This window comes from Leucopleurus acutus (assembly GCF_964270905.1).
Source record: "Leucopleurus acutus genome assembly, chromosome: 3".
Classification (NCBI taxonomy): domain Eukaryota; kingdom Metazoa; phylum Chordata; class Mammalia; order Artiodactyla; family Delphinidae; genus Leucopleurus; species Leucopleurus acutus.
The window spans coordinates 133,902,904-133,916,290 of NC_139145.1; the positions used below are offsets into that span (position 1 = coordinate 133,902,904).

Below are 13,387 nucleotides of genomic sequence, written 5' to 3' on the forward strand. Positions count from 1 at the left end.
TCCTAACTACTGGACTGTCAGGGAATTCCCTCTCCAGACAATTTAAACTCATCTTTTCAGTACCCGTGCTTTCTCTGAGAAGCTAAGTGAACTGTCACTTCGTTACCTGATCACCTCCTAAGAGGTGGCTGAGTCACAGAAATTAGACACAGTCTGTGCTCATCACACTCCAAATGGCTTCACACTTCCTTTGGCCTCAAAGCCTTGCTTCCTTTCCCAAGCTCTCAATTCTAGCTCAGCTTGAACCTCTAGGCACATACTTGGGCAAGACAATTCTGGCTGGCCTGCTAAACCAGACTGCAGAGCCTCCAAGGTTTATCATGAGAAAGTGCAACTAGCTCTAACCATGTGGGCTCCTCCTTCTTCTGGGGGCTCTATCCCCTCAGCTTCCTCCTCCTTCAACGCAGTGGCCCAAGGGTGCACTCAAAACCTTCCCTTAGTTCTCCCTCAGCACTTAATAAGCACAGAACAGCATCAGGATAAAGGTCCAGACTAGAATCACAGACTCGGGTTTAAGGCCTGGTATTCCACTTACTAGCTGTGAATTTTCAAGCAAGCTCCTTAACCTCTCTAAAGAGTCTCTCATCTGTAAAATGGGGACAATAACGGTATGTAGCTCATATGGTTCAGGTGATGATTAAATGCTACAACAAATAAAAGTGCAGCCTATCAAAGCATAATAACTCAGCGAATGCTGGCAATAACAGGGTCCTACAAGATATGCCTCTATTACCTTTTTTACCTCACTTGCTAATCCCCTCACTCCAACTCCTTACACTGGGCTTCTCACTGTTCCTCCTCATGCTAGGTTTGCTCGTGCCTCAGGGCCTTTGTACTGGCTATTTTATCTGGCTAGGATGCTTTATCCCCAGATGCCCACCTGGCCAACTCCCCCACTTCCTAGAGGTCTCTGCTCAAAACTGCCCAGTGAGATTTATCTGACCAACTTATTTAATCCTGCAACCTGCGTGCCAGCACTCTTAATGCCCCAGTCCCTATATGGCTTGTTTCTCCCTGTACCACCCCCCTATATATGCTCCTTGAAGGCAGGGATGTTTGTCAGTTCTGTTCCCTGAAATAAACCAAGTTCCAAAACAAAAGTCTCACATATGAAGCAATACAACTTTGCTCCCAGAGTACACAGGCCCTGTTTTACTCTACACACTCTTTTCTAATGTCCACATGAGAGCTGTTGCCACTTTTCAGGCCTCTCCTAGGGGGCCTGCTTTCTAACTTTCAGCTCATCTGCATATGAAAAATGGCATTTAAAAACAGATAACACATATGCATAGTTCAAAATTCAGATGTTAGATAAAGGTATAAAGAGTCCCTCTCCCTCTCCTTGTTTTATTTAACACTCTATTTTGAAAATCTTCTATATCAGTCCATAAACATCTTCCTCATTCTTTCCTTTAAACTGAAGTATAGTTGATTTACAATGTTGTGTTAATTCCTGCTGTACAGCAAAGTGATTCAGTTATACATATATATATATATATATTCTTTTAAAAAATTCTTTTCCATGATGGTTTATCATAGGATACTGAACATAGTTCTCTGTGCTATACAGTAGGACCTTGTTGTTTAGCCATTCTATATATAAAAGCTTATATATGCTAACCCCAACCTCCCATTCTCCATCCCTCCCCCAATACCCTCCCCCTTGGCAACCACCAGTCTGTTCTCTGTGTCTGTGATTCTGTTTCTGTTTCATAGATAGGTTCATTTGGGTCATATTTTAGATTCCACATATAAGTGATATCATATGGTATTTATCTTTCTTTTTCTGACTTACTTCACTTAGTATGATAATCTCTAGTTGCATCCATGTTGCTTCATCGTCATTCTTTTTAATGGCTACACAATATTCTGTTTTTTAGATGTCCTTTATTGAAGACAATTAATATTTTGCTTTTAACAAGGATACTGCAATAAGCATCCTTTTATAAATGTTTACACATCTTGCCAAATTGTCTTCCAAAATGGTTGTACCAATTTACACTCTCACCAACAATATATTGAGGCCCTATTTCCCTATATCCTCTTATCAAAGGTTTGGACTTTCATCAATCAGATTAAGTGCAAAATAATATCTCATGATAGTTTTAATTTGCATTTTTTCTTATTATGAGTGAATCTGAGCATCTTTTCATATGAGACACATTTTCCTGTGGACTATCTATTCAAATATTTGCTCCTTTTTCTATTAGATTGCCACTCTTTCTTACTGATTTTATAGAAGTTCTTTAGATCTTAAGAAAATTGGGCTTAAGAAAAAAGGAAATAAACAGCTAACACAGATAAAACATGAAAAAAAGAAAATTAGGCTCAAGTCTGTGACATAAGTTACAAGTATTTTTCCAGTTTTGACTGAAAATACATCTTTCCCTGTAAAAACATTTTTTTTACTTTTACATAATCAAATTTATCAATCTTTTCTTTTATAGTCTCTTGGTTTTGTGTCATAATTACCCATTCTGAGACTATCACAAAATCTGAGGCATGCCACTTTAACATCTACCATCATGAGCAAATCTCCTTAGATACCTCACTACCTGGGGGAAGAAGCACAAGAGAGAAACATTTCCTTCTCGCAGATTACCAAAAATTTCCCCCTTATTGTGGTTTCTTTTGGGGAAGGCACACCTTTTCTCCAAGCAAACAACACCAGGAGTGACCTCAGTCTTCACGTAAGACTCTACTCTCTATACACTGGTAGTAGCTCAATAAAGCTATATAATACATTCCTAAAACAAGTCTGATAGTAAAACAACATCTTGACTGTTTCATAAGTAAATGTCAACACCCTAAATGTTATATCCACAGTGCTAGAAGGGCTGTTCCCTCCTGATACCCCTGAGTCTACATGGGCAACCCCACCATCTAAAAGGAAAACAGCAGAGTGAGTATCAGACTACAATCACAGTTTGAGGAAATGCTTTGAAGGCTCACTGAAGCAAGTCACTTAGTCTCCTAGATTTCAAGAGAGCTGGGGCCTGGGTTGGCCTCAAGCATAATTATGCTACTGTGCTTACTACTCTTTTAGTTTTTCTGATCCAGGCCCTGGAAGGACAGGCTGCTGCTGGAGACCTCCCAACCCAATATTACATCTTCCTTCTCATAGCTGGAATTCAGCATCTGAATGTGGCAAAAAGACATACACTTTACAGAAATAAAATTTCTTAAATGTTAGCCCAGGTAATGCTTATTTGGAGGGCTATATCTTTAGTTCAACACTCCAAAGACCCGCCTCAGATCTCAAATGAAGTCCAGTGGAACTGTAATATGAATAGCAGCCTCCTTGCTCCTTAGAGCTATAAACATTTATCAACGTATAAGTCAGATATATATGAGATATTATATATATGTAATACATATATTATACATATCAACAAACTGGATGACAGGTATTATTTTCCTTAGCCACCCTGGATGGCAAAATAACCCACATACCTCAGCTGGAAAAACTCAATAATTATAGCAGCACGTAACTCATATTGAGTACTATGCGGGCACATTATATGCTTTTTCTAATCCACACAACAATTTTATGGGATACTCTTACTACCTTATTTTTTTGTTTAACAGCTGGGGAAACTGAGGAATAAAAAGGTTGAGTAACTTGCCCATGTTTACGGAGCTTGTGCACTGCATACCCAGGCTTAAAACCCAAGGAGTTTGACTCCAGAGCCAAAGCTCTTAACCATTACATGCTACCACCTGTGCCAGGCAGATTGCCACAGGTGGATGTGAACTGGGAGAAAAAAGTACACGTATGCACTAAGGGAGAAGCAATGCACTTGAGCATGTGTACTGAACCCTTAATGAACTGGTAATTGGCAAAGCACCAGGAAGGCAGGTAACAAAGAGATGGCCTTTTCCCCAGGTGTGGATGCCTGTGGACATTTAGACGTGTAAGTAAAATGTCTGGCTTTTTAAAATGTGCTGAAAATTCCTGCCCTTTGTTTACCAAATACCAGCAAAACTTGTCTGATTTCAAGTACCTTAAATACTTCTCAATTTGGGCACTTAAACACATTAATAGAAAATAGAGTCTTAAGCAAGTATTTTTAGTGACATCAAAACCGAGTTTAAAGATCATGTGAGGTACCAACAAAGTTGTCCATATCTAAGTAGCAACCCACTTGCTTTGTTTGCTGAAACAAGGTACTGTGACGAAATGCGATCTTCCTACTTCAGTCCCCCAATCATAGACATGGGGCAGCATGAGGGTAGGGGCTTTGACAGAAGCTAAAGTGCTAAACTGGAAGAAAAAAAAAAAAAGACGAGGTTGGTTCCATTATATTAATACTCACTTGCAGATTTCATAAACAACACCTGAAAATAAGCAGTGTCAAATCGTGGCTAAGCAGCTTTCATCATAGCAGCCTGGGTTTAATTAGGTTTTACATTTTTAAAGTATTTTAGGTTTGCCTAGTGCCTTTAAGGTGCATTGGGCCCTGGTCCCAGAAAGATTAAAAAACAAATTAATTTTAAAGACCCTTCATAGGGAAAATAAAATGCCCTTAGCTTGAACCACAAATACTGTACCTAAAGGCCTCCAGTTTCTTTTCCTCCAATCCATTTTCCACGTATCAGAGTAATTTTTTTAAAACAAAAGACAGATCGTGTTTCTCCCTTGGTCAAGCATCTTCAGTCGCTTCAGGTAAAGTCTAAACCTTTAACGTAGCCTACAAGGAACTGCACGATCTTGCTATTGAAGGGGTAGAGCATGGTGATTATGGAGCAAAGAGCTAGGCTGTCTCCATTTGAATCCAGTTCTGCCATTTACCAGCTGCATGACCTTGGGTAAATTACTTTTCCTGTCTATGCCTCAGTTTTTCTTCTCTGTAAAATGGGGATAATAATAGAATCCATCTCATGGAGTTGTGAAGATAAAGTGAGTATAATATATACATATAAAAAGCACAACACAATCCCTGGCACATAAGAAGTTTTATATATTAGCTACTATCTCTTATCTCCCCTGTTTCTTCTCCTCCCTTCCCCCCAACTCTGTGTTCCAGCCATACTGCATCAGATAGGCCCTAGAATGTCCCAGGAATCATGCTTCCAGACCTTCCCACATCCTGTTTCTCTATTTTAAATACTTGTGGCCAAATCTCCCTCTTATCTTCTTTCCACCCCCATCCTTCTATCTTTGCTTAACCACCACTTGCTTTGGGAAGCCTTTCCAGTCCAGGCCAGTTGTTTCTAATATGGGCTTCTACGGCCCCAGGTAGGACTGCCAGAGGTTAGGAGGTCCAGTTAAATATGAACGTCAGATAAACAATAAATACTCTTCTAGCATAAGTATGCCCCATGCAATATTTGGATTTCAGATAAACAATGAATGAGTTTTTAGTATAAATAGGTACTATGCAATATTTGAGATACTAAACACTTATTTATCTGACTTTTGAATTTAACTGGAGTCCTGTATTTCATCTGTCAACCCCACACCTGGGAGATCCTCCATCATAACCCTTACTACACTTCAGTAATTTAAAAAGTATGACAAGTGGTTTTGTTTCCCCCACTACAGTGATAGCTGTGCAAGGGCAGGGCCCAGGCAGCCATGCTAACTGTTTTAGACCTGGCATGGCAGGCATTCCACAAGTACCGAGGAATAGAGCCATCAGGCCAAAGCTCAGGCACCCCCTATTACGAGTTAACTCTAACGGCAGGCAAACTCTCTGGGAGGACAAAGCCTTTTTAACAAGGTACCGCTAGCCTCTTGTCCACAGGTGGGTAAAATGATGGTACTGCTTTTCAGAATATCTCGTGTGATAATATTGACTCCCCAATGACAGTTTTAAGATGACCCCACTATTTTGTATTCAAAAAAGGACTTTGAGTTTTCACATCTATTTCACTTGACTCTTAAGGCAAGTATTAATATCCACAACTAACAGGTGAGGAAACAGAGGCTCAGAGAAGGTAAGCAGCTTGCCCAAGATGACCAATCAAAGAGAGCGACCATTTTAACCCGAGGAGCTGACTGTGCACTCTTCCCACCATACCACATGGCCATCTGGGCCAATTTAAAGAATCATAATTCTTAGGTCCTTCCTCCTCACCTAGACACCCTCTCAAAGAAGTCTGATACCTGACTCCGCTCCACAGATTTAATTGCTTCTCCTATAAAAGTTCCCCAACAATTGCCTGAGAGGAGACAGGGAGGCCTGGCATCTGTATTTTGAAATACAGGTAAGTCTTAGCTAATCTCTCATGTTATAAATGACATTATTTAGGTCTGAAGACTAAAGACCTTGTTCAGAATTACAGGAAAATAGGAGGAACACTGACTGGAACCCGAAATCTGTCCCTTCTCTTTTACCTGAATCTCTAGAAGACACCACCCCACAGTCCGCTAAATTTCTGGGGACAAGGATTTACATTTTGATTACATATATTTGTCAATTTTCTTCTGAAATGAAAAATGGCTGAACCTGCTCGCCAAACAGCACCTAGTAACTCACCTCTTCGAGCACCTCTGCAAAATTCATCAGCTGGAGGGTATGTGGGCTTTCTGCCACTGGGAGATGCCTGTAAGGCTGACTAGATGCTACTTGCGCCCCTTCTCCTAAGGGGTCTGAGCCCGAGGGAGATTCACTCAGGCCGGAGAAGGACTGCCGCTTCTACTAGAACAGGAAGCTGCCACGTCTAGTCCAGTCTCACCTCCCCCGCTCCAGCTCTACTTCCGTAGGCTTCTGAAGGAAGCTTCCTCAAAGGAAACTTCCACTTTGAAGCAGCGGAAACAGGAAGCAGGGAATAACCGAGAAAGATTGAGCCGCGCGGAGCAGGGGGTCAGAAGCTAATGACCTAGAACATAGCAGGCGGTGAGCAATTTAATAAAGCTAGAAATGCAACCCTCCAACAATAAGTTCTTAAACGGCTGCAGCTTACTTTGTTTGGGGGGAAAGTGCGGAGAAAATATCACAGGACTGCAGACCTGCTGTTGGAGGTTCCTCGGGCAGCCTTCTGTTTGGAGCACGAATACCGGCTGGCTGGCTGGACTGGCCCCTAGATATGCAGCAGCATCGAGGAACCTGCGGAGGCTGTGCTCCCCAGCCCGGCGGAAGGAAGGATACTGGCTCCTCAGGTCCTGCCTAAAACGAAAATCACAAACGCAACTGAATTATAATTATTGTTTGTATGGGTCACTGAAGAAAACGTCTGTGAATTCTGCTGACAGAATTCTAGCTGGAGCCTTCGTCTGGAGCTCGGAAGCGGACCTTTACAAAATTACCGACCTGGTTACAGCCGGCATAGAAGGTTCTCGCAGTTGTCAAAACCATCTGGCCAAGGACGAGGAGATGTCCCCCAGGGGAATCTCTTTCCCGGGCGCGGTTAGATCTTCTCATCTAGATACGGCGTCCACCTGGCCTAGCTGCCGCCCCACCCCACCGCTACCCCACGCCGCGCGCGCTCAGCTCCTGCTGCAACCCGAGCTCAGTTGCCCGGGTAACAAGGGATGCACACGGAGCGGGCCGCTCAACGCGAGTGCGCCCTGCGCGCTGTAGCTCCTCCTCCCCCTTGCAGACCCCGGCGGCTGAGTGTGCCAGCAGCGCGCTCGGGAGCGGGTCTTTAGCCGGGAAAACGCGGTTCTTGTGCCGCTCTGGGCTCAGCCAGTGAGAAGCCGGGGGTGTGGCTGAGGGAACCTGCAGGCAGAGTACTTATGGGCTCGCCGCGGGTCAGGCCTGGCCTCTTCCGCACTCTCGCGCACGCGTGCCCACCCTCACCGCAGCCGGGGAGTCGTAGAACGGCCACCGGGCTTTATCATGGTGACCCCCTGCTCCACCAGCCCCGTGAGTCCCGCCGCCCGGGCTGGGAGGCGGGACGACCAGAACCTCCGTGCCCCGGTGAAGAAGAGCAGGCGCCCACGCCTCCGGAGGAAGCAGCCGCTGCAGCCGCTGAACCCGTGCCCGCTACCCGGAGACTCTGGCGTCTGCGACCTGTTCGAGTCCCCCAGCTCCGGCTCGGATGGTGCAGACAGCCCCGCGGCGCGAGGCTGCAGCCCCCTACCCGGTCCTGCCCAGCAGCTGGTGCAACTTGATCTACAGACCTTCCGCGACTACGGTCAGAGCTGCTACGCCTTCCGCAAGGCGCGGGAAAGCCACTACCACCCGCGGGAGTCATTGGCGCGGCAGCCACAAGTGAGGCGCTGGTAGAGCCAGCTCTCCACCGCCGCTCCTCTTCCTCTCCCGGGCTCTCTCCTTTTCTGCTCTGTCAGCCCTCCGCGGCGCCCCGGTCCGAGCGGGAAGGGGCTTTGGAGGGCCAGGCCACCAGCCTCATTTTACAGATGGAGAAAAGCGGGGCCTGGACGGCTTAAGTGACCTGCCCGAAGTCTCCAAACTGTTTAGCAGGGACGCGGTAGAATGCAGATTAGTTAAGACAGTTTCTAGGTTCGAGTCCAGACTCCTACCGACCCCAGCAAGTTACTTCACAGTCCTAAACTTGTTTCTTCATTTGCAAAGTGGTGACCTCCCTGCCCCCACTGATTGCTGAGAGTATTACACGAGGTAACGTGTATCCCCGGTCGGCACGGCGCCAGGCACGAATCCCGGCGGCCTGGCTCCTAGCCCTGCCTGTGCTCTTTCCACAGCAGCGCTGCCCACCTCTTTCCGTTTCCAGCGCCTTTAGGTTTTTCCTCTGTTTCCTGCCTCCCTCCGGGGACGCTCCCTAGGTCTTCGTGCCCTGTCCCTTCCACAGCCGCTCTCAGCCCTAGGCTCAACTGGCCCGCCTCCCTCCTCCCTCCGGCAGGTAACGGCGGAATCCCGCTGTAAGCTGCTCAGCTGGCTAATCCCCGTGCACCGCCGGTTCGGCCTCTCCTTCGAGTCGCTGTGCCTGACGGTGAACACTCTGGACCGCTTCCTTATCACCACGCCTGTGGCTGCAGACTGCTTCCAGCTGCTCGGGGTCACGTCCCTGCTCATCGCTTGCAAACAGGTACCTCCACGCGGGGTCTGGGGGGCGGGGGAGCCAGACTCCCAGCCGCTCTCTGGCCGCGCGGCTCTTCAGTGCACACGGCTGAGTGCAGGGTTCCCTGAACTCATTTTGCAAGCTTACATACCCCACAGCCTTAACTACAGAATTCCCCCCAAAACGAACAATCCTTTCACCCAGCCCGCAAAGAAATAGGCCGCGTGTCAACAGCTCTCTCTAGCCCCTCTATTCTAGTCTCCGAAAAAGAAAAAAAAAACTTCCAAATTTCTCAAACCTGTTTTCAGCGTTGCGCTGGAAGTACACCCCAGTTGATTACAGTGGAAGTATGGAGAGGCGAAGCCCCAAATATCTCGCTGGAAGGGATGGGGGAAGTCCTGGTTTTCTCCCGGGTGTGAGACTGGGTGGGCCTCCGGCGCTGGATGCTGCGCAGCGAGGGATGAGCGCCCCTGTGTTACAGGTGGAGGTGCACCCGCCGCTCGTGAAGCAGCTCCTGGCCCTGTGCTGCGGCGCCTTCTCCCGGCAGCAGCTCTGCAACCTCGAGTGTATCGTGCTGCACAAACTGCACTTCAGCCTGGGCGCGCCGACCATCAGCTTCTTCCTGGAGCATTTCACGCACGCACGCGTGGAGGCCGGGCAGGCAGAGGTGTCCGAAGCCCTGGAAGCGCAAGCCCTGGCGCGCGGGGTGGCGGAGCTGAGCCTGGCTGACTACGCTTTCACCAGCTACACCCCCTCCCTGCTGGCCGTCTGTTGCCTGGCGCTGGCAGACCGTATGCTGCAGCTCCCTCGCCCGATGGACTTGCGCCTGGGCGGGCACCCCGAGGCGGCGCTGCAGGACTGCCTGAGCAAGCTGCAGCTACTGGTGGCCATAAACAGAACGTCCCTGACTCACATGCTGCCCCTCCAGATCTGCGAGAAGTGCAGCCTGTCCCCGAGCTTGAAATGAAGTAGACCCTTGGTCTCACTTTGATCCCCTGGCCTGGCTGCTGGACCTCTCCCATTGCTTTGAAAGAGTGCAGTATTGGCCTACAGAGAAGGGTTCAGTCCTCCCACTTGGTCACCAGGTCATCCTGCAGGTTGTAAATAGTGTACGATTGTGGGGTTTCATTGTTTATTTATTTTGCTAACATCGCACGAGAGAAGAGACGAGTCTTTCCCCAATAAACAGCCTGTCTGTGGTGGTTTGTCTGAATACTACCAATGCGATTGTCCACGAAGAGGGAAGGTGAAGGCAATCTGGGAATAGAGGCGATCAGTAACCATGGAGGGTTCCTCCCTCCCCCTAGGCATCTCTGTTTGGGAACACCAGGTTTGGAGAGGTTCCTGTAGACCGAGATTCCAGTTACAAGGCAAGTCAGGGTCACTTGTTGGCCTGTAACTGGTGACCTTGTTAGGCTGAGGACTGCTCACTCCTAGAGGTTCAAAGGGTGAGGTGGGGTGTGAGGCTGAAAAGAACCCACAGCAGTCCATGTTGTCTAGCGGGGCCAGGGGGCACACTGCTGGTGCAGAAGATCCCAGGCTGAGAAGCTTTGGGGACTGCAATCCCACTAGCTAGGGCAACCAAGAGTTACCCTGACAACTGCCAGATGTGGGAAAATGAAGGCTTTGCAGGCAGTTATGGCCATTCCAAATTGAGTCCATTTATCCTGCAGTCACATGTTGAACAGTTCTCTCTTGTCTTACACCTACTATGTGTGAGCCCATGGTAACAATGGTGCAATAGTAATCATGGCTATCATTGAGTGCTTACATGTACCAGGCACAGTGTTCAGCATTCATTATTTCAATCCTTCAGCAGTTCTATGAGGCAGAGTCTATTATCCCATTTTTCAGAGAAGGACACTGGGACGCAGAGAGGTTAAACAATAGTGGAGCAGGCAGGATTTGAAGGCAGGTGATCTGAGTCCAGAGTTCCACCCTTTGCCACATGCTCAATTTCCTCCACTTACAGGTTTCTGGAAATGCTTAAAAAAAAAAAAACGCCTCTTCCCAAGGTAGGTGTGGGACAAGTGATCTGTTCAGTGCCCTCCATTTAATAGGAACTATGGAGAACATATTTGGAAAGTCAGTACAGTCCTTGCCTCTAGTCATGTCACAGGAGTCATTTTACAGATGGGAAAAGTGAGTCAAGAAATGCGACAGAGGCTTGCTGGAGTTCTGTGACTCCACAGCTGTCCCATCATCTTCATTCTCACTGTTGTGAATCTGCTGTAGACCCTGAATCTATAACCTCCAGCAAATTAACCTCTCTGAGCCCAATCGCTAACTGATAGCGGGGCTATTATGAAGCTTAAATGAGATTGCTATGAGGTAGTATAAAGTAGTGCTTAAACACTTGGACTCTGGAGTCAATTTGCTGTGTGACCTTAAGCAAGTCACATATCTATGCTTAAGTCTTTCCTGTAAACATGAGAGTAACAGTAGCATTTACCTGGTAGTGTTGAGGTATGGATTTAATGAGATGTTCTCTACAAACCCCTCAGCACAGGTCCTGCCTGGCACATAGCAAGTCTTCAAGAAGCCTAGGGGCTTCCCTAGTGGCGCAGTGGTTAAGAATCCACCTGCCAGTGCAGAGGACACGGGTTCGAGCCCTGGTCCGGGAAGATCCCACATGCCGCGGAACAACTAAGCCCGTGCGCCACAACTACTGAGCCTGCGCTCTAGAGCCCGTGTGCAGCCCGCTAGCCTAGAGCCCGTGCTCTGCAACAAGAGAAGCTACCCAATGAGAAGCCCTGGCACCAACGAAGAATAGCCCCTGCTTGTGGCAACTAGCGAAAAGCCTTCAGGCAGCAACAAAGACCCAACGCAGCCAAAAAAAAAAAAAGGCTGGTGGTGGCAGCCTGCATAATGATGGGGTGTGGGGGAGGAGTTACACAGAAAAAAAGAACTTGGTGAAAAAATAGAGATAAAGCAAATACAGGAAAATGTTAATGCTACTGTTGTTCATTGTACTGTGTTTTTCAAATTTTCTGTATGGTTGAAAAAAAGTTTTGGCAGAATAAACTCAGTCATGTTCTACTGCATTTAGAATAAATCTAAATGTATGACAAATGGCACAAATAAAAAGCAAACTCAAAACATACTTAGAGAAATTTCCTTGCACTTCCTGTGCACCCAAGTACTCTCCAGAGACAGAAGCGCCTTACGAACGCTTCTCTCCTGATATGTTGATATGCTAAGCTCTCCAGGAACTTTCACCTCCTTGGCTCAAGGAGGGGGAAGTGGTGATCCCCGAGCTGTTTGAGGAAAAGCTGGTCTGTGATGGTGAAAAGGAGGAGGAAAATCATATCACCTGTTCCAAGTGCCAAAATATCTGGAGCTCTCAGCCTGGCTATTAGGGGATGGGGTACCTCTGCAAAAGTGATTTTGGGGGGAGTTGTCTTCACCAGCATTTACTCAGCTAAGATTGATATGGGGGATTTGGTTCCAGAATCATCCAGACCAGGAATCATGTAATCATGCTATTCCAGCTCCTGCTGCCACAGACAATCTACTGTACATTTTTATGCACAATGCCCATATTTTTCTACTCCAGTGTGGAACTCATTGATGGAAAATGGGCCTGTTTTGGATCTTGCCATGTGTAGAGATCTCCCCAAAACTCAGCTAAGAGCTTCCCCACTCCTTTTGCAGACTGGGAAGCCATTAAGGATAGGGATGGGGAATGGACTGACTAGTGGCTAAGGCTACTCAGAAACCAGAGGAAGTAAGAGACAAAGCCAGCAAGAGGCTGTGGGAGGCTGCAGGTGCAGCTGAAAAGGCACTTCAAAACAGCAACATTAATTTATCCACACCAAGCACCAGTCGCATTACAAAAACAATCTCATCTTCACAGCAACTCCTCTGAAGTTAGTCTTATGTTTTTCCAAAAGAACTGGGGTTCAGTTATCTGATGGAGCCCGGGTTCCGACCCTAAAGCCAGAGCTTCTTCCTCACCATCAGCGACACCACATCAACTCTAGCTGGCTGACCTCACTGGTTCCTGCATCTATAGATGCCTCAGAGAGTCTCTAAGTCTATTCTAACTATATCATTGGATTGCTTTCCATCTCTGTCAGGGGGATCTTGTTTATTAATCCAGATAATAAGTGCAAATAAAAGAGGATCTTTCACTACTCCTGTGAGGTGTAAGGCACCAATTTAAGGTGCCCAATAGGGGGGTCACAGAGATTTCAATTTCAGATGATTGTTCAAACTGTATGGATATAAGAGTGGTCCTGAAAGAGACCCCTCACCCAAGGATCTAGAGATGCCCCTTCCTGGGAGAGGCTTCCGGCTTGGGAAGAGGAGCGAAGACTCTGGCTGAGTCAACAAGGCCGGTTGTACAGAGAGTGACCAAATGCCTCGAGCGGTAGCTGAGGCTTCCGGGGAAGAGACCGGTTTTAGGGGATTTGGGGCTGTCCACTGTGGACATGTGTGACCCTCTCTTTTAAAGGCTGTG

At 47.1% G+C, this 13,387-nt stretch overlaps 1 protein-coding gene across 1 annotated transcript; it reads left to right on the forward strand.

Annotated features, from left to right (window-relative positions):
* Window positions 1–7,772: 7,772 nt before the first annotated feature.
* Window positions 7,773–9,892, forward strand: CCNO (cyclin O; the record flags this gene model as incomplete). The annotated part of the gene is made up of 3 exons (XM_082837509.1): window positions 7,773–8,159; window positions 8,767–8,952; window positions 9,407–9,892. Exons 1-3 carry the CDS (start codon window positions 7,785–7,787, stop codon window positions 9,890–9,892), a joined length of 1,047 nt encoding a protein of 348 aa, XP_082693635.1. The 5' UTR covers window positions 7,773–7,784.
* Between the last annotated feature and the right edge of the window lie 3,495 nt (window positions 9,893–13,387).